This window comes from Salvelinus namaycush, chromosome 33 (genome assembly GCF_016432855.1).
Source record: "Salvelinus namaycush isolate Seneca chromosome 33, SaNama_1.0, whole genome shotgun sequence".
Taxonomy (NCBI): domain Eukaryota; kingdom Metazoa; phylum Chordata; class Actinopteri; order Salmoniformes; family Salmonidae; genus Salvelinus; species Salvelinus namaycush.
Window position 1 is genome coordinate 27,475,864 of NC_052339.1, and position 27,404 is coordinate 27,503,267.

At 44.0% G+C, this 27,404-nt stretch overlaps 1 protein-coding gene across 3 annotated transcripts in view; it reads right to left on the reverse strand.

Moving 5' to 3' along the window:
- The window catches only part of LOC120027732 (guanine nucleotide-binding protein G(olf) subunit alpha-like), a 62,184-nt gene that overhangs the window by 4,058 nt on the left and 30,722 nt on the right, over positions 1-27,404 (reverse strand). For all 3 annotated transcript variants that reach the window (XR_005473337.1, XM_038972732.1, XM_038972733.1), the window contains exons 6-8: positions 2,635-2,689; positions 1,972-2,045; positions 1,317-1,375 (exon numbers count right to left, since the gene is read on the reverse strand). Coding sequence is in view for 2 of the 3 variants with exons in the window: in XM_038972732.1 (XP_038828660.1) it covers positions 1,317-1,375; positions 1,972-2,045; positions 2,635-2,689 (188 nt within the window). In the remaining variant the exon portion in view is untranslated. The remainder of the gene's footprint in view (positions 1-1,316; positions 1,376-1,971; positions 2,046-2,634; positions 2,690-27,404) is intronic.

Consider the following 27,404-nt stretch of genomic DNA (forward strand, 5'->3'; position numbering starts at 1 on the left):
CATTATCATATGTGCTAACATGAGTCTTCCAGTTTCAGAAAAGTTTACTCGTTGACCCTCATTCACCGAACCACCATAGTTACACTCACAGCACAACACAGTGGGGAGCGGAACAGCACAGTGGGGAGCAGAACAGCACAGTGGGGAGCAGAACAGCACCGTGGGGAGCAGAACAGCACCGTGGGGAGCAGAACAGCACAGTGGGGAGCAGAACAGCACAGTGGGGAACAGAACAGCACAGTGGGGAGCAGAACAGCACAGTGGGGAGCAGAACAGCACGGTGGGGAGCAGAACAGCACGGTGGGGAGCAGAACAGCACGGTGGGGAGCAGAACAGGACGGTGGGCAGGAGAACAGGACGGTGGGCAGGAGAACAGGACGGTGGGGAGCAGAACAGCACAGTGGGGAGCAGAACAGCACCGTGGGGAGCAGAACAGCACCGTGGGGAGCAGAACAGCACAGTGGGGAGCAGAACAGCACAGTGGGGAACAGAACAGCACAGTGGGGAGCAGAACAGCACAGTGGGGAGCAGAACAGCACGGTGGGGAGCAGAACAGCACGGTGGGGAGCAGAACAGCACGGTGGGGAGCAGAACAGGACGGTGGGCAGGAGAACAGGACGGTGGGCAGGAGAACAGGACGGTGGGGAGCAGAACAGCACGGTGGGGAGCAGAACAGCACAGTGGGGAGCAGAACAGCACAGTGGGGAGCAGAACAGCACAGTGGGGAGCAGAACAGCACGGTGGGCAGGAGAACAGGACGGTGGGCAGGAGAACAGGACGGTGGGCAGGAGAACAGGACGGTGGGCAGGAGAACAGGACGGTGGGCAGGAGAACAGGACGGTGGGCAGGAGAACAGGACGGTGGGCAGGAGAACAGGACGGTGGGCAGGAGAACAGGACGGTGGGCAGGAGAACAGGACGGTGGGCAGGAGAACAGGACGGTGGGCAGGAGAACAGGACGGTGGGCAGGAGAACAGGACGGTGGGCAGGAGAACAGGATGGTGGGCAGGAGAACAGGATGGTGGGCAGGAGAACAGGATGGTGGGCAGGAGAACAGGACGGTGGGCAGGAGAACAGGATGGTGGGCAGGAGAACAGGACGGTGGGCAGGAGAACAGGATGGTGGGCAGGAGAACAGGATGGTGGGCAGGAGAACAGGACGGTGGGCAGGAGAACAGGATGGTGGGCAGGAGAACAGGACGGTGGGCAGGAGAACAGGACGGTGGGCAGGAGAACAGGATGGTGGGCAGGAGAACAGGATGGTGGGCAGGAGAACAGCACTGTGGATAGCAGAACCGTACACAGGATCCAAACTCACCGTTAAAGCACTGGATCCATTTTCTCCTCTCGTCTCTCTGGCCGCCTACATCAAACATACTGAGAGAGAGAGGGACAAACCTGTTAACTTCTGTATGGTCCAATGTGTGGAGAAGCCCATTTAACTCAAACCTTGAGACAGTCTATTGGACTAGTTTTCTACATGGAGTGATGGTGATGGAAACAGAGCCCCCTTGTGGGTAAAGTTAACCACAACACTAAACCACTTGGCAGTATGTTGATTTGCCGTGTCATGGTGTTTCAGTGCTGATACTTCTTTCCATTTAGTGTGCATTTGTTAGACAACCAACATGTTAATTACCAAAAAGGAAAAGACAAAAAGACTCTTCCAAAGAAATGTTGGTGGTTGACTGTAAATAGTATGATACTAATCACTTAGCTACATTTGTATTTTAACAAATGATGTCCATATAACAAACAAAAACCTAACACAAACAGAAGCAAAGCTTTATGCTTTTCATGACAGCCATTTAGAGACAAATTAAAAACTACCCTAGACGACCACAAGGTGGGGACATTTCCATGATAACAGGAAACCACCATAGCCATGTACATACAGTACATTGTTCATACAGTTAAGACAACAGACAATGCTGTGTAACATTACATCACAATGAAGGAAAGGGAACACTTACTGAAAGTTCACTTTGTCGACTTGAAATCTTGTTTCAAAAATACCTGAAGTCAAAACTCGGCAGCGAAGCAAGTCCTGGGGTTCAAAACAAGAGGGGCACAGAGATGAAGAGATGCACAAAAAGAATAACCAAAATAGAAAGGAAGAAGGAGAGAATTTGAAAACAAATCAAACATTGATAAACTCCCATAACTGTTAGGTGAAATACCGCAGTGTGCAGTCATGTTGCCATGAGAAAAGGGTAGCCAGTGGAGCACAAACAACATTGTAAATACAACCCATATTTATGTTGATTTTCCATTTCATACTTCAACTACTATCACATTGTTAAAACACTGTACATAGCCAACAACATAACATTTGAAATTAAATGTACTAATGTTTCCCTTGTTTATTTCCCCTTTGTTTATTGTCTATTCCATTTGCTTTGGCAATGTAAACACGTTTCCCATGCCAATAAAGCCCTTTGAATTGAATTGAATTGAGAGAGAGCGAAAAAGAGTGACGAGAAAGAGCGAGAGAGAAATAAAGAAAGAGAGAACGAGAGAGAGAAAGAGTAACGTTTTACTACACAGTGCTTCAGATAATACAGCAAAACAACGTTTAACATGTCATTTATCAGTACATTAGAGCTATGCTCTAGAATGTTGAAAACCCTTCTAACCTGATCTGTTGGTGTGTAGTCATTCGACCTCACAGACTCAATTTTGTTCAAGAAGCTGCAAAACAGAAAACAAAAGACATAATTATATGACACTGGCCTGGATCTAAGGAACAGTACATATCACTGACATTATAGTAGAATAGATAAAGATCTGACTCCACACATTTTAACTAAGGAAAAGCATTAAGAAGAAATAAAGTCATATTTTCTTGTGTCTGTTGCCATGGTGTCTTTAAACCCCTCCCCTATCGCACGCACGCACGCGCCCCAGTGTGTTCCTGGATAGATGCAGCATATGGCTGGATATGGCGGCTGGTTTTGGAGCTGGGGCTCTGAGACAACCAGTGGTTAGGGACAGGAGAAGAGGGAGGGACAGTGAGAACACTAGAGAAACACACAATACAACATAATGTTTTTCTATCAAACAGACAGTGGATCAGAGGTCTAGCCAAGCACGGAACAATAATTTCATTACATAGCTATATCTGTTCTAACTGCCAAAATAAAGGAAACACTTGAGTAAATGAGGGATACAAAGTATATTGAAAGCAGGTGCTTCCACACAGGTGTGGTTCCTGAGTCAATTAAGCAATTAACATCCCATCATGCTTAGGGTCATGTATAAAACACCCAGTTACACATTCTGGCTACCATGGCTAGAAGAAGAGATCTCAGGGACTTTGAAAGAGGGGTCTCAAAGGAGCTCAGGGGGTTAAAGGGTGTGTGTGTGTGTGTCTCAGTCTCCAGATCTCAACCCATTTGAACACTTACAGGAGATTCTGGTGTGGTGCCTGAGACAGCGTTTTCCAGCACCATCAACAAAAACACCAAATTATGGAATAATGGTGTCACATCCCTCCAATAGAGTTCTAGACACTTGTATAATCTATGCCAAGGTCCATTGAAGCTGTTCTGGCTCGTGGTGGCCCAACGCCCTATTAAGACACTATGTTGGTGATTCCTTTATTATGGCAGTTAACTGTATATATACACTGCTCAAAAAAATAAAGGGAACACTTAAACAACACAATGTAACTCCAAGTCAATCACACTTCTGTGAAATCAAACTGTCCACTTAGGAAGCAACACTGATTGACAATACATTTCACATGCTGTTGTGCAAATGGAATAGACAAAAGGTGCAAATTATAGGCAATTAGCAAGACACCCCCAATAAAGGAGTGGTTCTGCAGGTGGTGACCACAGACCACTTCTCAGTTCCTATGCTTCCTGGCTGATGTTTTGGTCACTTTTGAATGCTGGCGGTTCTTTCACTCTAGTGGTAGCATGAGACTGAGTCTACAACCCACACAAGTGGCTCAGGTAGTGCAGCTCATCCAGGATGGCACATCAATGCGAGCTGTGGCAAGAAGGTTTGCTGTGTCTGTCAGCGTAGTGTCCAGAGCATGGAGGCGCTACCAGGAGACAGGCCAGTACATCAGGAGACAGGCCAGTACATCAGGAGACGTGGAGGAGGCCGTAGGAGGGCAACAACACAGCAGCAGGACCGCTACTTCCGCCTTTGTGCAAGGAGGAGCACTGCCAGAGCCCTGCAAAATGACCTCCAGCAGGCCACAAATGTGCATATATATATATATATATGTCTGTCATGTAAGACATATAATGGGGTCCGCTCTATTCACTGTATTTCTATCTACTGCATTCTGAACATGTCACTTCACTACATAGCTAAACTCAGCAAAAAAGAAACGTCCTCTCACTGTCAACTGTGTTTATTTTCAGCAAATATAACATGTGTAAATACTTGTGTGAACATAAGATTCAACAACTGAGACAAACTGAACAAGTTCCACAGACATGTGATGAACAAAGGGGGGGGGGTCAAAATCAAAAGTAACAGTCAGTATCTGGTGTGGCCACCAGCTGCATTAAGTACTGCAGTGCATCTCCTCCTCATGGACTGCACCAGATTTGCCAGTTCTTGCTGTGAGATGTTACCCCACTCTTCCACCAAGGCACCTGCAAGTTCCCGGACATTTCTAGGGGGAATGGCCCTAGCCCTCACCCTCCGATCCAACAGGTCCCAGACGTGCTCAATGGGATTGAGTTCCGGGCTCTTCGCTGGCCATGGCAGAACACTGACATTCCTGTCTTGCAGGAAATCAGCCATACTGCTCGTTCTGTGCGTGGTGGCATTGTCATGCTGGAGGGTCATGTCAGGATGAGCCTGCAGGAAGGGTACCACATGAGGGAGGAGGATGTCTTCCCTGTAACGCACAGCGTTGAGATTACCTAAAATGACAACAAGCTCAGTCAGATGATGCTGTGACACACCGCCCCAGACCATGACGGACTCTCCACCTCCAAATCGATCCTGCTCCAGAGTACAGGCCTCGGTGTAACACTCATTCCTTCGACAAAAAACGCAAATCCGACCATCAACCCTGGTGAGACAAAACCGTGACTCGCCAGTGAAGAGCACTTTTTGCCAGTCCTGTCTGATCCAGTGACGGTGGGTTTGTGCCCATAGGCGACATTGTTGCCGGTGATGTCTACAAGCCCTCAGTCCAGCCTCTCTCAACCTATTGCGGACAGTCTGAGCACTGATGGAGGGATTGTGCGATCCTGGTGTAACTCGGGCAGTTGTAGTTGCCATCCTGTACCTGTCCCGCAGGTGTGATGTTCGGTTGTACCGATCCTGTGCAGGTGTTGTTACACGTGGTCTGCCACTGCGAGGACAATCAGCTGTCCATCCTGTCTCCCTGTAGCGTTGTCTTAGTCATCTCACAGTACAGACATTGCAATTTATTGCAGTCCTCATGCCTCCTTGCAGCATGAGGCACGTTCACGCAGATGAGCAGGGACCCTGGGCATCTTTCTTTTGGTGTTTGTCAGATTCAGTAGAAAGGCCTCTTTAGTGTCTTAAGTTTTCATACCTGTGACCTTAATTGCCTACCGTCTGTAAGTTGTTAGTGTCTTAACGACCATTCCACAGGTGCATGTTCATTAATTGTCTATTGTTCATTGAACAAGCATGGGAAACAGTGTTTAAACCCTTTACAATGAAGATCGGTGACGTTATTTGGAATTTTATGTTTATGAAAGACAGGGTACTGAAAAAGGGACATTTCTTTTTTTGCTAAGTTTATATCGCTAGGAGATATCACTATGCTGACTGACTAACACTACTGCAGATCTCATCCCCAGGCTGTACCATCCCTCCCCAGCAGAGGGCGTCCCCCTCTTCCTGTTCCATTATTAAAGACAGCAGTTAGTTCCTGCCATAGAGCTAGATCAGACCATCTTGCTCTGGTGTGCACGAGCTGTATCTTCCCTGTGTGTGTGTGTGTGTGTGTGTGTGTGTGTGTGTGTGTGTCCCTGTGGTCCAAACCCCATGCACGCACCCAAGCACGCGCGCGCACATTTGTAACCGCTGAACCAGCAGATACCACCCTAAACATCCCAACTCTAATTTACTCTATTCTGCCGTCTTCTATTCTACACTGAGGAGGCAACCACCACAAAAGTCAGTTCTGTAAAGTTTTATTTGAGGTTGTGTTCTAACTTAAGAATTCACTTATAGGAACTGACGGATATATAGGCCTGCGTGTGATAACAATGATCACACGTTGCGCATTAGGGAGGTCCATGATCAAGTCTATTTAACCAGGTCCATTATCAATTATATTTAACCAGGTCTTTAAACGTGTACATGACATTGCAACAAAATGTCCCCATCGGGACAATAAAGTCACTTAGTACCGACTGGTGCTAGTTTGAATTAGTCCCATAAAAAAACAGAATATAAGGTTGTTACTGTGTTATTGCCTTCATATACATTCTGATGTAACTACCTGGTTAGTCCTTTATAATGGACCTGGTTAAATACATTCTGATGTAACTACCTGGTTAGTCCTTTATAATGGACCTGGTTAAATACATTCTGATGTAACTACCTGGTTAGGTCTTTATAATGGACCTGGTTAAATACATTCTGATGTAACTACCTGGTTAGGTCTTTATAATGGACCTGGTTAAATACATTCTGATGTAACTACCTGGTTAGTCCTTTATAATGGACCTGGTTAAATACATTCTGATGTAACTACCTGGTTAGGTCTTTATAATGGACCTGGTTAAATACATTCTGATGTAACTACCTGGTTAGGTCTTTATAATGGACCTGGTTAAATACATTCTGATGTAACTACCTGGTTAGGTCTTTATAATGGACCTGGTTAAATACATTCTGATGTAACTACCTGGTTAGGTCTTTATAATGGACCTGGTTAAATACATTCTGATGTAACTACCTGGTTAGGTCTTTATAATGGACCTGGTTAAATAGAATTGATAATGGACCAGTTGGTACCAGCCAGTTACCAATGGAATTATTTAGTTAGAACCATAGTTAATAAAATGTTACCAACCCTCTTATACAAGTTACACAGAAACCCCGAAACAAAAAGTATCCTGTAGAGTTTGGGCCTGTAAACACGACCAAACACAGCCACGTTTCATAATTCACTCTCCCTGACTGAGTGACCCCCCATCCCTTGCTCCCAACACTCAGCTCTTAAACGGAAGGTTGAACTGTTACTCCACTAAACACAGACCAGTGCTGCCCTGTTTTCATTTGACCCATGGACTTGTCCACAGCCTAAATCTACTGGCTGATGCTATTAATTGGTCGAATGGAAAGATGGAATCAATAGTTTCCACATTTTGAGTGTCTGTGGTGGTCAGTGTGGAAATCGGGTCACTCAACAAAACGATCACTCACGATACAACACACAGAGAATGGCTTTACCAAAAGAACCAGACGCTTTCAAAATAGCAGTGAGAGAAATATGGATGATTGGGACGGCCTATACTGTAGTCTCTCCTAATGACTGCTAATAATACAAAGAAGAGACTGGAAACATTTTAGACCACAAGTTTTGACTTAAAGGCACATCTGTAAGCTTGATGGAGTATGAAGCCATTTCACAATAGGATGCTGTATACATAACACACACTTTGTAACACCAAAGCAGGGCACTAAAATACACTGAAAAATATAAAACGTAACATGTAAAGTGTTGGTGCCATGAGCTGAAATAAAAGACCCCAGAAATTCTCCATATGCACAAAAATCTGATTTCTCTCAAATTCTGTTAGTGAGCATTTCTCCTTGGCCAAGACAATCCATCCACCTGACAGCTGTGGCATATCAGCATGATCATTACACAGATACACCTTGTGCTGGTGGCAATAAAAGGTCATTCTAAAAATGTGCAGTTTTGTCACACAACACAATGTTATAAATGTTTAAAGTTTTGAAGGAGCGTGTTCTCAGCGCTACTACATTGACGTTAGGCGTGTTCTCAGCGCTACTACATTGACGTTAGGAGTGTTCTCAGCGCTACTACATTGACGTTAGGAGTGTTCTCAGTGCTACTACTACATTGACGTTAGGCGTGTTCTCAGTACTACTACATTGATGTTAGGCGTGTTCTCAGAGCTACTACATTGATGTTAGGCGTGTTCTCAGAGCTACTACATTGACGTTAGGCGTGTTCTCAGCGCTACTACATTGACGTTAGGAGTGTTCTCAGTGCTACTACATTGACGTTAGGAGTGTTCTCAGTGCTACTACTACATTGACGTTAGGCGTGTTCTCAGTACTACTACATTGATGTTAGGAGTGTTCTCAGTGCTACTACATTGACGTTAGGCGTGTTCTCAGCGCTACTACATTGACGTTAGGCGTGTTCTCAGCGCTACTACATTGACGTTAGGAGTGTTCTCAGTGCTACTACATTGACGTTAGGAGTGTTCTCAGTACTACTACATTGACGTTAGGAGTGTTCTCAGTACTACTACATTGACGTTAGGAGTGTTCTCAGTACTACTACATTGATGTTAGGAGTGTTCTCAGTACTACTACATTGACGTTAGGCGTGTTCTCAGTGCTACTACATTGACGTTAGGAGTGTTCTCAGCGCTACTACATTGACGTTAGGCGTGTTCTCAGCGCTACTACATTGATGTTAGGCGTGTTCTCAGCGCTACTACATTGACGTTAGGAGTGTTCTCAGTGCTACTACATTGACGTTAGGAGTGTTCTCAGTGCTACTACTACATTGACGTTAGGCGTGTTCTCAGCGCTACTACATTGACGTTAGGAGTGTTCTCAGTGCTACTACATTGACGTTAGGAGTGTTCTCAGTGCTACTACTACATTGACGTTAGGCGTGTTCTCAGCGCTACTACATTGACGTTAGGCGTGTTCTCAGCGCTACTACATTGACGTTAGGCGTGTTCTCAGCGCTACTACATTGACGTTAGGCGTGTTCTCAGCGCTACTACATTGACGTTAGGAGTGTTCTCAGTACTACTACATTGACGTTAGGCGTGTTCTCAGCGCTACTACATTGACGTTAGGAGTGTTCTCAGTGCTACTACTACATTGACGTTAGGCGTGTTCTCAGCGCTACTACATTGACGTTAGGAGTGTTCTCAGTGCTACTACTACATTGACGTTAGGCGTGTTCTCAGCACTACTACATTGACGTTAGGCGTGTTCTCAGCGCTACTACATTGACGTTAGGAGTGTTCTCAGTGCTACTACTACATTGACGTTAGGCGTGTTCTCAGTGCTACTACATTGACGTTAGGAGTGTTCTCAGTGCTACTACTACATTGACGTTAGGCGTGTTCTCAGCGCTACTACATTGACGTTAGGCGTGTTCTCAGCGCTACTACATTGACGTTAGGAGTGTTCTCAGCGCTACTACATTGACGTTAGGAGTGTTCTCAGCGCTACTACATTGACGTTAGGCGTGTTCTCAGCGCTACTACATTGACGTTAGGAGTGTTCTCAGCGCTACTACATTGATGTTAGGAGTGTTCTCAGCGCTACTACATTGACGTTAGGCGTGTTCTCAGCGCTACTACATTGATGTTAGGAGTGTTCTCAGCGCTACTACATTGACGTTAGGCGTGTTCTCAGCGCTACTACATTGATGTTAGGAGTGTTCTCAGCGCTACTACATTGATGTTAGGAGTGTTCTCAGCGCTACTACATTGACGTTAGGCGTGTTCTCAGTGCTACATTGATGTTAGGAGTGTTCTCAGTGCTACATTGATGTTAGGAGTGTTCTCAGTGCTACTACATTGATGTTAGGAGTGTTCTCAGTACTACTACATTGACGTTAGGCGTGTTCTCAGTGCTACATTGACGTTAGGAGTGTTCTCAGTACTACATTGATGTTAGGAGTGTTCTCGGCGCTACTACATTGACGTTAGGAGTGTTCTCAGTGCTACTACATTGACGTTAGGCGTGTTCTCAGTGCTACATTGATGTTAGGAGTGTTCTCAGTACTACATTGATGTTAGGAGTGTTCTCGGCGCTACTACATTGATGTTAGGAGTGTTCTCAGTGCTACTACATTGACGTTAGGAGTGTTCTCGGCGCTACTACATTGACGTTAGGAGTGTTCTCAGTGCTACATTGATGTTAGGAGTGTTCTCAGTGCTACTACATTGACGTTAGGCGTGTTCTCAGTGCTACTACATTGACGTTAGGAGTGTTCTCGGCGCTACTACATTGACGTTAGGAGTGTTCTCAGCGCTACTACATTGACGTTAGGAGTGTTCTCAGAGCTACTACATTGACGTTAGGAGTGTTCTCAGCGCTACTACATTGACGTTAGGAGTGTTCTCAGCGCTACTACATTGACGTTAGGAGTGTTCTCAGCGCTACTACATTGACGTTAGGAGTGTTCTCAGCGCTACTACTACATTGACGTTAGGCGTGTTCTCAGCGCTACTACATTGATGTTAGGAGTGTTCTCAGCACTACTACATTGACGTTAGGCGTGTTCTCAGCACTACTACATTGACGTTAGGAGTGTTCTCAGCACTACTACATTGACGTTAGGCGTGTTCTCAGCACTACTACATTGACGTTAGGAGTGTTCTCAGTGCTACTACTACATTGACGTTAGGCGTGTTCTCAGCACTACTACATTGACGTTAGGCGTGTTCTCAGCACTACTACATTGACGTTAGGCGTGTTCTCAGCACTACTACATTGACGTTAGGAGTGTTCTCAGTGCTACTACTACATTGACGTTAGGCGTGTTCTCAGTGCTACTACATTGATGTTAGGAGTGTTCTCGGCGCTACTACATTGACGTTAGGAGTGTTCTCAGCGCTACTACATTGACGTTAGGAGTGTTCTCAGTGCTACTACTACATTGATGTTAGGAGTGTTCTCAGCGCTACTACATTGACGTTAGGAGTGTTCTCAGCGCTACTACATTGATGTTAGGAGTGTTCTCAGCGCTACTACATTGACGTTAGGAGTGTTCTCAGCGCTACTACATTGATGTTAGGAGTGTTCTCAGTGCTACTACATTGATGTTAGGAGTGTTCTCAGCGCTACTACATTGATGTTAGGAGTGTTCTCGGCGCTACTACATTGACGTTAGGAGTGTTCTCAGTGCTACTACATTGACGTTAGGAGTGTTCTCAGCGCTACTACATTGACGTTAGGCGTGTTCTCAGAGCTACTACATTGACGTTAGGCGTGTTCTCAGAGCTACTACATTGATGTTAGGAGTGTTCTCAGAGCTACTACATTGATGTTAGGAGTGTTCTCAGCGCTACTACATTGACGTTAGGAGTGTTCTCAGTGCTACATTGATGTTAGGAGTGTTCTCAGTGCTACATTGATGTTAGGAGTGTTCTCAGTGCTACATTGATGTTAGGAGTGTTCTCAGTGCTACATTGACGTTAGGAGTGTTCTCAGAGCTACATTGACGTTAGGAGTGTTCTCAGTGCTACATTGATGTTAGGAGTGTTCTCAGTGCTACATTGACGTTAGGAGTGTTCTCAGAGCTACATTGACGTTAGGAGTGTTCTCAGTGCTACATTGACGTTAGGAGTGTTCTCAGTGCTACATTGACGTTAGGAGTGTTCTCAGTGCTACATTGACGTTAGGAGTGTTCTCAGTGCTACATTGACGTTAGGAGTGTTCTCAGTGCTACATTGATGTTAGGAGTGTTCTCAGTGCTACATTGACGTTAGGAGTGTTCTCAGAGCTACATTGACGTTAGGAGTGTTCTCAGTACTACATTGACGTTAGGAGTGTTCTCAGTGCTACATTGATGTTAGGAGTGTTCTCAGTGCTACTACATTGACGTTAGGCGTGTTCTCAGCGCTACTACATTGATGTTAGGAGTGTTCTCAGTGCTACTACATTGACGTTAGGCGTGTTCTCAGCGCTACTACATTGACGTTAGGAGTGTTCTCAGTACTACATTGACGTTAGGAGTGTTCTCAGTGCTACTACATTGACGTTAGGCGTGTTCTCAGCGCTACTACATTGATGTTAGGAGTGTTCTCAGCGCTACTACATTGACGTTAGGAGTGTTCTCAGTGCTACTACATTGACGTTAGGAGTGTTCTCAGCGCTACTACATTGACGTTAGGAGTGTTCTCAGTACTACATTGACGTTAGGAGTGTTCTCAGTGCTACTACATTGACGTTAGGCGTGTTCTCAGCGCTACTACATTGACGTTAGGAGTGTTCTCAGTGCTACTACATTGACGTTAGGAGTGTTCTCAGTGCTACTACATTGACGTTAGGAGTGTTCTCGGCGCTACTACTACATTGACGTTAGGCGTGTTCTCAGCGCTACTACATTGATGTTAGGAGTGTTCTCGGCGCTACTACTACATTGATGTTAGGAGTGTTCTCAGCGCTACTACATTGATGTTAGGAGTGTTCTCAGCGCTACTACATTGATGTTAGGAGTGTTCTCAGCGCTACTACATTGATGTTAGGAGTGTTCTCAGCGCTACTACATTGATGTTAGGAGTGTTCTCAGCGCTACTACATTGATGTTAGGAGTGTTCTCAGTGCTACTACATTGACGTTAGGAGTGTTCTCAGCGCTACTACATTGATGTTAGGAGTGTTCTCAGCGCTACTACATTGATGTTAGGAGTGTTCTCAGCGCTACTACATTGACGTTAGGAGTGTTCTCAGCGCTACTACATTGATGTTAGGAGTGTTCTCAGTGCTACTACATTGATGTTAGGAGTGTTCTCAGCGCTACTACATTGATGTTAGGAGTGTTCTCAGTACTACATTGATGTTAGGAGTGTTCTCAGTGCTACTACATTGATGTTAGGAGTGTTCTCAGTGCTACTACATTGACGTTAGGAGTGTTCTCAGTGCTACTACATTGACGTTAGGAGTGTTCTCAGCGCTACTACATTGATGTTAGGAGTGTTCTCAGCGCTACTACATTGATGTTAGGAGTGTTCTCAGTGCTACTACATTGACGTTAGGAGTGTTCTCAGTGCTACTACATTGATGTTAGGAGTGTTCTCAGTGCTACTACATTGATGTTAGGAGTGTTCTCAGCGCTACTACATTGATGTTAGGAGTGTTCTCAGTGCTACTACATTGACGTTAGGAGTGTTCTCAGTGCTACTACATTGATGTTAGGAGTGTTCTCGGCGCTACTACATTGATGTTAGGAGTGTTCTCAGTGCTACTACATTGACGTTAGGAGTGTTCTCGGCGCTACTACTACATTGACGTTAGGAGTGTTCTCAGCGCTACTACATTGATGTTAGGAGTGTTCTCAGCGCTACTACATTGACGTTAGGAGTGTTCTCAGTGCTACTACATTGATGTTAGGAGTGTTCTCAGCGCTACTACATTGACGTTAGGAGTGTTCTCAGCGCTACTACATTGATGTTAGGAGTGTTCTCAGTGCTACTACATTGATGTTAGGAGTGTTCTCAGCGCTACTACATTGACGTTAGGAGTGTTCTCAGCGCTACTACATTGATGTTAGGAGTGTTCTCAGTACTACATTGATGTTAGGAGTGTTCTCAGTGCTACTACATTGATGTTAGGAGTGTTCTCAGTGCTACTACATTGATGTTAGGAGTGTTCTCAGTGCTACTACATTGACGTTAGGAGTGTTCTCAGCGCTACTACATTGATGTTAGGAGTGTTCTCAGCGCTACTACATTGATGTTAGGAGTGTTCTCAGTGCTACTACATTGATGTTAGGAGTGTTCTCAGCGCTACTACATTGATGTTAGGAGTGTTCTCAGCGCTACTACATTGATGTTAGGAGTGTTCTCAGTGCTACTACATTGACGTTAGGAGTGTTCTCGGCGCTACTACATTGACGTTAGGAGTGTTCTCAGCGCTACTACATTGATGTTAGGAGTGTTCTCAGCGCTACTACATTGATGTTAGGAGTGTTCTCAGCGCTACTACATTGACGTTAGGAGTGTTCTCAGCGCTACTACATTGATGTTAGGAGTGTTCTCAGCGCTACTACATTGATGTTAGGAGTGTTCTCAGCGCTACTACATTGATGTTAGGAGTGTTCTCAGCGCTACTACATTGATGTTAGGAGTGTTCTCGGCGCTACTACATTGACGTTAGGAGTGTTCTCAGTGCTACTACATTGACGTTAGGAGTGTTCTCAGTGCTACTACATTGACGTTAGGAGTGTTCTCAGCGCTACTACATTGACGTTAGGAGTGTTCTCAGTGCTACTACATTGACGTTAGGAGTGTTCTCAGTGCTACTACATTGACGTTAGGCGTGTTCTCAGAGCTACTACATTGATGTTAGGAGTGTTCTCAGAGCTACTACATTGATGTTAGGAGTGTTCTCAGCGCTACTACATTGACGTTAGGAGTGTTCTCAGTGCTACATTGATGTTAGGAGTGTTCTCAGTGCTACATTGATGTTAGGAGTGTTCTCAGTGCTACATTGATGTTAGGAGTGTTCTCAGTGCTACATTGACGTTAGGAGTGTTCTCAGAGCTACATTGACGTTAGGAGTGTTCTCAGTACTACATTGACGTTAGGAGTGTTCTCAGTGCTACATTGATGTTAGGAGTGTTCTCAGTACTACATTGACGTTAGGAGTGTTCTCAGTACTACATTGATGTTAGGAGTGTTCTCAGTGCTACTACATTGATGTTAGGAGTGTTCTCAGTGCTACTACATTGACGTTAGGCGTGTTCTCAGTGCTACTACATTGACGTTAGGCGTGTTCTCAGTGCTACATTGATGTTAGGAGTGTTCTCAGTGCTACTACATTGACGTTAGGCGTGTTCTCAGTGCTACATTGATGTTAGGAGTGTTCTCAGTACTACTACATTGACGTTAGGCGTGTTCTCAGTGCTACATTGACGTTAGGAGTGTTCTCAGTACTACTACATTGACGTTAGGAGTGTTCTCAGTGCTACTACATTGACGTTAGGAGTGTTCTCAGTGCTACTACATTGATGTTAGGAGTGTTCTCAGTACTACATTGACGTTAGGAGTGTTCTCAGTGCTACTACTACATTGACGTTAGGCGTGTTCTCAGTGCTACTACATTGACGTTAGGCGTGTTCTCAGCGCTACTACATTGACGTTAGGAGTGTTCTCAGCGCTACTACATTGACGTTAGGAGTGTTCTCAGCGCTACTACATTGACGTTAGGAGTGTTCTCAGCGCTACTACATTGACGTTAGGAGTGTTCTCAGCGCTACTACATTGACGTTAGGAGTGTTCTCAGTGCTACTACTACATTGACGTTAGGCGTGTTCTCAGTGCTACTACATTGACGTTAGGAGTGTTCTCAGCGCTACTACATTGACGTTAGGAGTGTTCTCAGCGCTACTACATTGACGTTAGGAGTGTTCTCAGCGCTACTACATTGACGTTAGGAGTGTTCTCAGCGCTACTACATTGACGTTAGGAGTGTTCTCAGCGCTACTACATTGACGTTAGGAGTGTTCTCAGTGCTACTACTACATTGACGTTAGGCGTGTTCTCAGTGCTACTACATTGACGTTAGGAGTGTTCTCAGCGCTACTACATTGATGTTAGGAGTGTTCTCAGTGCTACTACATTGATGTTAGGAGTGTTCTCAGCGCTACTACATTGATGTTAGGAGTGTTCTCAGTACTACATTGACGTTAGGAGTGTTCTCAGTACTCCATTGATGTTAGGAGTGTTCTCAGTACTCCATTGATGTTAGGAGTGTTCTCAGTGCTACTACATTGATGTTAGGAGTGTTCTCAGTGCTACTACATTGATGTTAGGAGTGTTCTCAGTACTACTACTACATTGATGTTAGGAGTGTTGTAAATACTACTACATTGATGTTAGGAGTGTTGTAAATACTACTAGAGCCTATGATAGGAGCTCTTCTTCTGCCTGACAATGGACAGTTTCTATGAGGAAAGACGGGGCCATTTTGCATCCTGACAGATACATTAAACAGATTAAGACTTGCACCAGTGTTTCTGCTGCACTTATTTTGCCGATCCAACAGGTCCCAGACGTGCTCAATGGGATTGAGATTTGGCCTCGTCGCTGGCCATGGCAGAACACTGACATTCCTGTCTTGCAGGAAATCATGCACAGACCGAGCAGTATGGCTGATGGCATTGTCATGCTGGAGGGTCATGTCAGGATGAGCCTGCAGGAAGGGTACCACATGAGGGAGGAGGATGTCTTCCCTGTAACGCACAGCGTTGATAATGCCTGCAATGACAACAAGCTCAGTCAGATGATGCTGTGACACACCGCCCCAGACCATGATGGACCCTCCACCTCCAAATCAATCCTGCTCAGAGCACAGGCCTCTGTGTAATGCTCATTCCTTCAACAATAAACGCGAATCTAACCATCACCCCTGGTGAGACAAAACCGCAACTCGTCAGTGAAGAGCACTTTTTGCCAGTCCTGTATGGTTCAGCGACGGTGTGTTTGTGCCCATAGGCGACGTTGTTGCCGGTGATCTCTGGTGAGGACCTGCCTTACAACAGATCTACAAGCTCTCAGTCCAGCCTCTCAGCCTATTGCGGACAGTCTGAGCACTGATGGAGGGATTGTGCATTCCTGATGTAACTTGGGCAGTTGTTGTTGCCATCCTGTATCTGTCCCGCAGGTGTGATGTTTGGTTGTACCGATCCTGTGCAGTTGTCGTTACACGTGGTCTGCCACTGCGAGGACGATCAGCTGTCCGTCCTGTCTCCCTGTAGCGCTGTCTTAGTTGTCTCACAGTACGAACATTGCAATTTATTGCCCTGGCCCCATCTGCAGTCCTCATGCCTGCAGCATGCCTCAGGCATGTTCACGCAGATGAGCAGGGACCATGGGCATCTTTCTTTTGGTGATTTTCAGAGTCAGTAGAAAGGCCTCTTTAGTGTCCTAAGTTTTCATAACTGTGACCTTAATTGCCTACCTCTGTAAGCTGTTAGTACTTCTTATGGCTGCAAGGGGCAGTATTGAGTAGCCAGTTAAATCGTGCCCATTTCAAACGGCCTCGTACTCAATTCTTGCTCGTACAATATGCATATTATTATTACTATTGGATAGAAAACACTCTCTAGTTTCTAAAACCGTTTGAATTATTTCTCTGAGTGAAACAGAACTCATTCTGCAGCACATTTCCTGACCAGGAAGTGGAATGTCAGAAATCGATGCTCTGTTCAACTTCCTGCCTATACATGGGCATGACACGTAAGAGTCTACGTACACTTCATACACCTTCCCCTGGTTGTCAAGAGGCGGTGAGAGAAGAAATTTCGTGTTTATCTTGGTCTGAGGTGGAATTAAAGCTCTTTGTATGACGTGACCGTCCATTTCCTGTTTCTGGAGCGCGCGAAAGGGGACATGGATTTGCCTTCTGTTTAGCTGTCGTTATGGACGACTAACATCTCCGGTTTAGATTTTATTTGATACATGTGACCATATCATCGTAAAGTATGTTTTTTCAATATAGTTTAATCAGATTATTGAAATTTTTTCGGGAGTTTTGCCGTGTTCCGTTCTCTGACTTTGTTGACGTTGGAGAGATCCGTGCCACTTGGCAAGTGCCCATGCTAAATCAAGAGGGAAATTTGCCGTTCCAGATCCAAACAACGACTGTTCTGGACAAAGGACACCTTGTCCAACATTCTGACGGAAGATCACCAAAAGTAAGAAACATTTTATGATGCTATTTCTAATATCTGTCGTGCATGTGAACTGGTCGTCGGCGCCCAAGTGTTTCTGGCTATTGTGGCTACGCTAATATAACGCTATATTGTGTTTTCGCTGTAAAACACTTGATAAATCGGAAATATTGTCTGGAATCACACGATGCCTGTCTTTCAATTGCTGTACACTATGTATTTTTCAGAAATGTTTTATGATGAGTAATTAGGTATTTGACGTTGGTGTCTGTAAATATTATGGCTGCTTTCGGTGCAATTTCTGATTGTAGCTGAAATGTAAACTATGATTTATACCTGAAATATGCAAATTTTTCGAACAAAACATATGCTATACAATAAATATGTTATCAGACTGTCATCTGATGAAGTTGTTTCTTGGTTAGTGGCTATTTATATCTTTATTTGGTCGAATTTGTGATAGCTACTGATGGAGTAAAAAACTGATGGAGTAAGAAAAGTGGTGTCTTTTGCTAACGTGGTTAGCTAATAGATTTACATATTGTGTCTTCCCTGTAAAACATTTAAAAAAATCGGACATGTTGGCTGGATTCACAAGATGTGTACCTTTCATATACTGTATTGGACTTGTTAATGTGTGAAAGTTAAATATTTAAAAAAAATATCTTTTGAATTTCGCGCCCTGCACTTGAGCTGGATGTTGTCATAAGTGTACCGGTGTCGGGCTGCACCCCAAACAGGTTAACGACCGTTCCAGAGGTGCATGTTCATTAATTGTTTATGGTTCATTGAACAAGCATGGGAAACAGTGTTTAAACCCTTTACAATGAAGATCTATGAAGTTATTTAGATTTTTACGAATTATCTTTGAAAGACTTGCTGAGTTTACATTTACCAATATGTTATTGGGCTCATTTCTGAAGGTGGAAATGATATTTTATATGATGTCAGCATAATTTTTTCCCCATTTATTTTGGAGTAGAATGTCCTTTTAAAAAGTCACCAGAACTGAGCTTCTCAGTACTTCAAAATAAAAAAAAATCCGGGGGGGATCCCAGACTCCCAGAACAACCCCCCCCCCCACTGCAACACATTTTTCCAGAGGAAACCTTACGTGCCAATACACAAATACACCCCCCCCCCCCCCACACACACACACACACACACACATAGACACACCCAGCTGTAGGGGAGCTGGTGCTAAAATTAACCCTGGGAATGGATCTTCAGATTATACAAGCCCCGAGCAGGCGTATAAACACACTGTACCTGCTCCACTACGATAGTGCACAGAGTGGGGGGGGGGGAGACAGCTAAGCACATACACTCAGCAGGACCTAGCAGTGTGACACACACACACACACACACACACACACACACACACACACACACACACACACACACACACACACAGGGGAGTAGATTTATGTGCAAACTTTTGAGGAACTGCTGACGACGAGAGAGGTATGTCTAAACGTCTACAGCTGTTCCAATCGTTAACTTCCCTAAATAAAACGGGGACAAATATATAGTAGCAGAGCTCTGATAGGATGTTTTATTCCCTCAAAAGGAACGGGGCCAAGCCCATGCAGCTTCTTGACTCTATACTGACTGAACCGAGCAGACGGGGTGAGGCTCCATTTGTGTTATTCCTCTAGTGGCCTCTGGGTGGCGCCCCCTCAGATGGGCAAAGCGAGAACACCTCCTTTGGTGACCGACTGTGCCTGCATTGGGCTGCAGCTGGGTTGCCACGGCAACCCCTGTCAGCGGGGTCGATAGAGAGCGCTCCTCCTCTTCCTTAGCTGGCTTATGCTCGATCACACACACAATTTACAGAGATGTGTGTATGCGCCTAGGCCTCTTTCCATAACAGCTGGACCTAACTGACTGACGAGAGAAGTCTCTACAGCTGGATCTAACTGACTGACGAGAGAAGTCATAAACTACCTAAAGAATCAGAGTAAATCACAAACATCAAATGTATCTGTCTAGAAACCTCTGCACATGGACAAACAATGACCAAAGGCTGTGTGGTGATTAATGAAGGTGACAAACTAGAGAATGAATCAAAATGTCTGACAAGGACCAAGTGGTGAAGGCAGTTAGAGGAGAAGGATGGGCCTTCAACTCTCCTCCATTTTAGATGCATTGCCACCAGGATTGGAGCTATTTAGTATAGTTGCCATACATACAGAAGTTGCCGTATACATTTCTTATTTATTTATTTCACCTTTATTTAACCAGGTAGGCTAGTTGAGAACAAGTTCTCATTTACAACTGCGACCTGGCCAAGATAAAGCAAAGCAGTGCGACAAAAACAACAACAGAGTTACACATAAACAAACATACAGTGAATAATACAATAGAAAAAGTCTATATACAGTGTGTGCAAATGAGGTAGGAAAAGGGAGGTAAGGTAATAAATAGGCCATGGTGGCAAAGTAATTACAATATAGCAATTAAACACTGGAATGGTAGATGTGCAGAAGATGAGCGCGCAAGTAGAGATACTGGGATGCAAAGGAGCAAAATAAATAACAATATGGGAATGAGGGAGTTGGATGGGCTATTTACAGATGGGCTACGTACAAGTGCAGTGATCTGTGAGCTGCTCTGACAGCAGATGCTTAAAGTTAGTGAGAGAGATATGGGTCTCCAGCTCCAGTGATTTTTGCAGTTCGTTCCAGTCATTGGCAGCAGAGCACGCGTAGGAAAGGCGGCCAAAGGAGGAATTGGCTTTGGGGATGACCAGTGAAATATACCTGCTGGAGTGCGTGCTACGGGTGGGTGCTGCTATGGTGACCAGTGAGCTGAGATAAGGCGGGGCTTTACCTAGCAAAGACTTATAGATGACCTGGAGCCAGTGGGTTTGGCGACGAATATGAAGCGAGGGCCAGCTAACGAGAGCATTCAGGTTGCAGTGGTGGTTAGTATATGGGGCTTTCGTGACAAAACGGATGGCACTGTGATAGACTGCATCCAATTTGCTGAGTAGAGTGTTGGAGGCTATTTTGTAAATGACATCGCCGAAGTCAAGAATCGGTAGGATAGCCAGTTTTACGAGGGTATGTTTGGCAGCATGAGTGAAGGATGCTTTGTTGCGAAATAGGAAGCTGATTCTAGATTTACTTTTGGATTGGAGATGCTTAACGTGAGTCTGGAAGAGGAGTTTACAGTCTAACCAGACACCTAGGTATTTGTAGTTGTCCACATATTCTAAGTCAGAACCGTCCAGAGTAGTGATGCTGGACGGGCGGGCAGGTGTGGGCAGCGATCGGTTGAAGAGCATGCATTTAGTTTTACTTGCATTTAAAGAGCAGTTGAAGGCGACGGAAGGAGAGTTGTATGGCATTGAAGCTCGTCTGGAGGTTAGATAACACAGTATCCAAAGAAGGGCCAGAAGTATACAGAATGGTGTCGTCTGCGTAGAGGTGGATCAGACATGGTATATCATGTATACAGTCGTGGCAAAAAATATTGGTACCCTTGCACTTCTTTCAAGTAACACACAGTTTTCCCTAAAAATAAGTTGAAATTTACCAAAGTATTTGGTCTCCACAGTTCATTATATCACTGTTAATAAAACAGAACCTTTGTTTTTGATTCAGAACTTAATATATCCATTTAAATTGACATCATAGACTTAATATCTGGTAGCACAAACTTTGGTCAAAATAACTGCAATCAAGTCCAGTGTTTTGTCTTGAACCCTTCCTGGGTGCTTTTTGAAGTGTGTTTGGGTCATTGTCCTGCTGGAAGACCCATGACCTTCGATGGAGACCCAGCTTTCTGACACTGGGTCTGACATTGCGCTCCAAAACGCTTTGGTATTCTCCTGATTTCATGATGCCATACACACGTTCAAGGCACCCAGTGCCAGAGTCAGAAAGCAACCCCAAAATATCACTGAACCTCCTCCATGTTTGACTGTAGGGAAGGTGTTCTTTTATTTGAAAGCTTTATTTTGCTTTCTGTAACCATCGAGATGGTGTGCTTTACCCAAAAGCTCTAATTTGGTCTCATCTGTCCACAGGACAATCTCCCAGAAGGACTTTGGCATGTTCCAATGTGTTTTGCCAAATTGCAGTCAGGTTTTTTATGTCCCTCTCTCAGCAGTGGGGTCCTCCTGGGTCTCCTACCATATAACCCCCTTTCATTGAGTTGGCGACGGATGGTGCGAGTAGAAACTGTCGTACTTTGTGTCTAAAGTTCAGCTTGAATCTGTGTGGCAGTTCACCGAGGTGCTTATCCAACATTCAAACAATCCTCCGCTGCAAACTTCCATCAAGTTCTCTCGTGCGGCCACGTCCAGTGTGGTTGGCTACAGTGGCATCGGCCTTAAAACTTCTTGATAACATTACGTACGGTGGAAACAGGAACATCAAGGTCTCTGGAGATGGACTTGTAGCCTTGAGATTGTGCAAGCTTGGCTACCATCTTGTGTCTGACCTCCTCAGATAATTCTCTGGTTGTGTTTGTTTTCTCCATCGTGCTCATTGCGGTACACGCAGTGACACAAAACAGAATGAGTCCATTTCTCTATTCAAACTGGTTGAATTCGCGATTTCTATATTGCAGGCACCTGCAACTTACCACAGGTGAGTTCAATTCCAAAGTAAAAGGACAATCATCTGCTTGAAATCAAATTATTTCTAACCACTTCTAGAAGGTGCAAATAATATTGTCCGGGACATTTTAGGATTTCTTTGTGGAATAAGCTAACATTTAGTAAATTATTCAGATATTTTGGTTTTGTTGAACTGCAAACCAAAGACATACATACGTGGATATCAAAATACGTTTTAATTTCAACCGTTTTCTGGAAGAAATGGTGCATTATTTGAAAAAAGTGCATGGGTGCCAATATTTTTTGCCACGACTATATAATTCTAAGAAGCAGAATATCTTCAGAGCATTGGTGTGGGACTGTGTATTAGTGCGTGAGTTACATGCATATGACAAATGCTCTGTTCTGTGTGTCTAGTCTGTGTGGTGCCGTCCCCTCCACTTTCCTAAGACGGCTACAACACACACACACACACACACACACACACACACACACACACACACACACACACACACACACACACACACACACACACACACACACACACACACACACACACTCCTGAGTGATAGAGGAGGGGGTGGAAGGCACTGGGGGCTTCACACAAGGATGAGCTGTCTGCAAGCACACACACACACACACACATTCCTCTAGGGGCCACCTATCCCTATCCAGTAGCACCACAAACGAGTGTGTGTGTGTGTGGTGTGTGTGTGTGTTTTGCTATAATCAGAGCTGGTGTCACAATGATATCCTCTCCTAAGGCCTTCAGCCCGTGTGGCTTGGTTGAGTTGAATGTTTGGCAGGACTGTGTGAGTGCACAAGCAAAGCAATCTATATGTGCACTGTCTCACCTTCTGAGTAAGGGTGTGTGTGTGTGTGTGTGTTTATGCTAGCGTGTGCATTGAAGACCAGAGAATATTTTATATGTGTATGTAAGTAGTACAGTCTATGAGTGTGTGTGTACAGTATGCATGTATGTGCACATGTACGTATATATATATATATATATATATATATATATATATATGTGTGTGTGTATGCTCAAAGACCCATGTACTACTACAGTACCTAGTATGTGTGTTCTGTGTGTGTGTGCTAAATGTGTGTGTGTGTGCAGACCACCTCTCTCTGTGTGTGTGTGCCTGACCTTCCTTTGTCTACAGCCTATTGGTGGGTTCCTCCCTTTGATTTGGCCACACAGCCACGTGACCCTGCAGCCAGCCTGTGCTCTGCAACTCGGCACTGCTAAAAATAGCTCCAGCTCGCCCCAGCTCGTTTACATAAGCTCTGAGGAGCTGGGGGGGAGAGACCCCGAGGAGAGGAGGGGGGATGAGAAAGAGGAGGAGTAGTGGACAGAAGTCCACAGGCGCTGGCTGGGGCCTAAAATACAGCGCTGTGGCCAGCTGTTCTGCTCTCCAGCTGTTCCTGCATGTCCTCTCTCTCACTCTCTCCCTCTCCCTCTCTCTCACTCTCACGCTGGTGCCTGATGCACGCATGCGCACAGACGGACACAGAAACACATACACAAACACACTCAGAGAAGCAGACAGGCACAGATACGCATGTACACACATAGCTACTTTGAAACAGCCCTCATACTGAATGAGTCACAGAGTAGTCATCTCCAAGTCTGTCTTTATGGTGTTATGTTATGGTCCTAATCTGTCCTATGCTACGGTCCTAATCTGTCCTATGATATGGTCCTAATGTGTCTTTATAGTGCTATGCTATGCTCCTAATTTGTCTTTATGGTGCTATGCTCCTAATCTGTCTTTATGGTGCTATGCTCCTAATTTGTCTTTATGGTGCTATGCTCCTAATTTGTCTTTATGGTGCTATGCTATGCTCCTAATCTGTCTTTATGGTCATATGCTATGCTCCTAATCTGTTTTTACGGTGCTATGCTATGCTCCTAATCTGTCTTTACGGTCATATGCTATGCTCCTAATCTGTCTTTACGGTCATATGCTATGCTCCTAATCTGTCTTTATGGTGCTATGCTATGCTCCTAATCTGTCTTTATGGTGCTATGCTATGCTCCTAATCTGTCTTTATGGTGCTATGCTATGCTCCTAATCTGTCTTTATGGTGCTATGCTATGCTCCTAATCTGTCTTTATGGTGCTATGCTATGCTCCTAATCTGTCTTTACGGTCATATGCTATGCTCCTAATCTATCTTTATGGTCATATGCTATGCTCCTAATCTGTCTTTATGGTCCTAATCTGTCTTTATGTTGATATGCTGTAAATGAGAATGCGTTCAGTCAACTTACCTGGTAAAAATAAATAAAAATGTTAGAAAATAAATTTCACCAAGACAAATATGATTCTTCATGTTCAGAACGGTTCAGTGGGGTCTTTCTCTAACATATCATTCATTAATAAGGCCCGGGGTTGGGTTTATACTAAGCTAACATATCATTCAGTAATAAGGCCCGGGGTTGGGTTTACCCTAAGCTAACATATCATTTAGCAATAAGGTCCGGGGTTGGGTTTACCCTAACATATAATTTAGCAATAAGGCCAGAGGTTGGGTTTATCCTAAGCTAACATATCATTCATTAATAAGGCCCGGGTTGGGTTTATACTAAGCTAACACATCATTCATTAATAAGGCCCGGGGTTGGGTTTATACTAAGCTAACATATCATTCAGTAATAAGGCCCGGGGTTGGGTTTACCCTAACCTAACATATCATTCAGTAATAAGGCCCGGGGTTGGGTTTACCCTAAACTAACATATCATTTAGCAATAAGGTCCGGGGTTGGGTTTACCCTAACATATAATTTAGCAATAAGGCCAGAGGTTGGGTTTATCCTAAGCTAACATATCATTCATTAATAAGGCCCGGGGTTGGGTTTATACTAAGCTAACATATCATTCAGTAATAAGGTTGGGTTTATACTAAGCTAACATATCATTCAGTAATAAGGCCCGGGGTTGGGTTTATACTAAGCTAACATATCATTCAGTAATAAGGCCCGGGGTTGGGTTTATACTGAGCTAACATATCATTCAGTAATAAGGCCCGAGGTTGGGTTCATACTAACCTAACATATCATTCAGTAATAAGGCCCGGGGTTGGGTTTACCCTAAGCTAACATATCATTTAGCAATAAGGTCCGGGGTTGGGTTTACCCTAACATATAATTTAGCAATAAGGCCAGAGGTTGGGTTTATCCTAAGCTAACATATCATTCATTAATAAGGCCCGGGGTTGGGTTTATACTAAGCTAACATATCATTCAGTAATAAGGTTGGGTTTATACTAAGCTAACATATCATTCAGTAATAAGGCCCGGGGTTGGGTTTATACTAAGCTAACATATCATTCAGTAATAAGGCCCGGGGTTGGGTTTATACTGAGCTAACATATCATTCAGTAATAAGGCCCGAGGTTGGGTTCATACTAAGCTAACATATCATTCAGTAATAAGGTTGGGTTTATACTAAGCTAACACATCATTCATTAATAAGGCCCGGGGTTGGGTTTATACTAAGCTAACATATCATTCAGTAATAAGGCACGGGGTTGGGTTTATCATAAGCTAACATATCATTCATTAATAAGGCCCGGGGTTGGGTTTATACTAAGCTAACATATCATTCAGTAATAAGGTTGGGTTTATACTAAGCTAACATATCATTCAGTAATAAGGCCCGGGGTTGGGTTTATACTAAGCTAACATATCATTCGGTAATAAGGTCCGGGGTTGGGTTTACCCTAACCTAACATATCATTCGGTAATAAGGTCCGGGGTTGGGTTTACCCTAAGCTAACATATCATTCAGTAATAAGGCCCGGGGTTGGGTTTATACTAAGCTAACATATCATTCAGTAATAAGGCCCGGGGTTGGGTTTATACTAAGCTAACACATCATTCATTAATAAGGCCCGGGGTTGGGTTTATCCTAAGCTAACATATCATTCAGTAATAAGGTTGGGTTTATACTAAGCTAACATATCATTCAGTAATAAGGCCCGGGGTTGGGTTTATACTAAGCTAACATATCATTCAGTAATAAGGTTGGGTTTATACTAAGCTAACATATCATTCAGTAATAAGGCCCGGGGTTGGGTTTATACTAAGCTAACATATCACTCAGTAATAAAGCCCGGGGTTGGGTTTATACTAAGCTAACATATAATTCAGTAATAAGGCCCGGGGTTGGGTTTATCCTAAGCTAACATATCATTCTGTAATAAGGTTGGGTTTATACTAAGCTAACATATCATTCAGTAATAAAGCCCAATGTTGGGTTTATACTAAGCTAACATATCATTCATTAATAAGGCCCGGGGTTGGGTTTATCATAAGCTAATATATAATTCAGTAATAAAGGTTGGGTTTATACTAAGCTAACATATAATTCAGTAATAAGGCCCGGGGTTGGGTTTACCCTAACATATAATTCAGTAATAAGGCCCGGGGTTGGGTTTATCCTAAGCTAACATATGGAATTGTTTTAAGATGGTCATACCATGGATCTTTTAGCTATTTGATTTGAAAATTTAAGACCCCTGTAGGTTAATATACAGTATATCATCAGTATATCAGTATATCATATCAATTATTCGAAGAAACATTGAATTTGGCCTTACTGCTACTAGCCCATAGAAACACATTGATTAACAGATTCATAAATGGAAAAACAGTCCAAAAATAAATCAAAAGGAAGTATGTTTTGAAGCGTCTGTCCTGAATCTGAGAGATATACGAAAGATCAGAAAAATATAATTTGTGGAATTATCCCTACACCTTTGATGTAAATGCCCCATTCACCAGGTTACCTTCCAGTGACACTTGTGTGGGTCATAAAGCAAAACAGAGAACACCATCGTGTTTGTGAGAGTTTCATCTTTTCATAGAGAGGTCAGATTATTTTGTAGCCCAAATGGACACTACAGATGTTTGTGAGAAGACCGATGTCTGGGATGTCTCCTAGTCTGACAAACAGAGCTGTAGCTCTGCCACCTTCCACTGCAGATGCGGAAGGCCGACATCGGCAGATTGAGATGCAGCCCATGCAAGAAAACAGACTTCTCTAATTTAAAACAGACAAATTTGCTAAATCTAAAATCTACTGTATATGTATCTTACCTCTATATTGTTTTATGTCCTCTGGATTCGAGAAGAAAGATGAGTTCAAAGGTGAGCCTGTCAGTTAGCATCAACTCTCGCATAGCATCCAGTCTAGCTGACATATCATCTATTTTCCAGATTTTTTCCCACTTTTTTTCTCTGGCCTCCATTGAT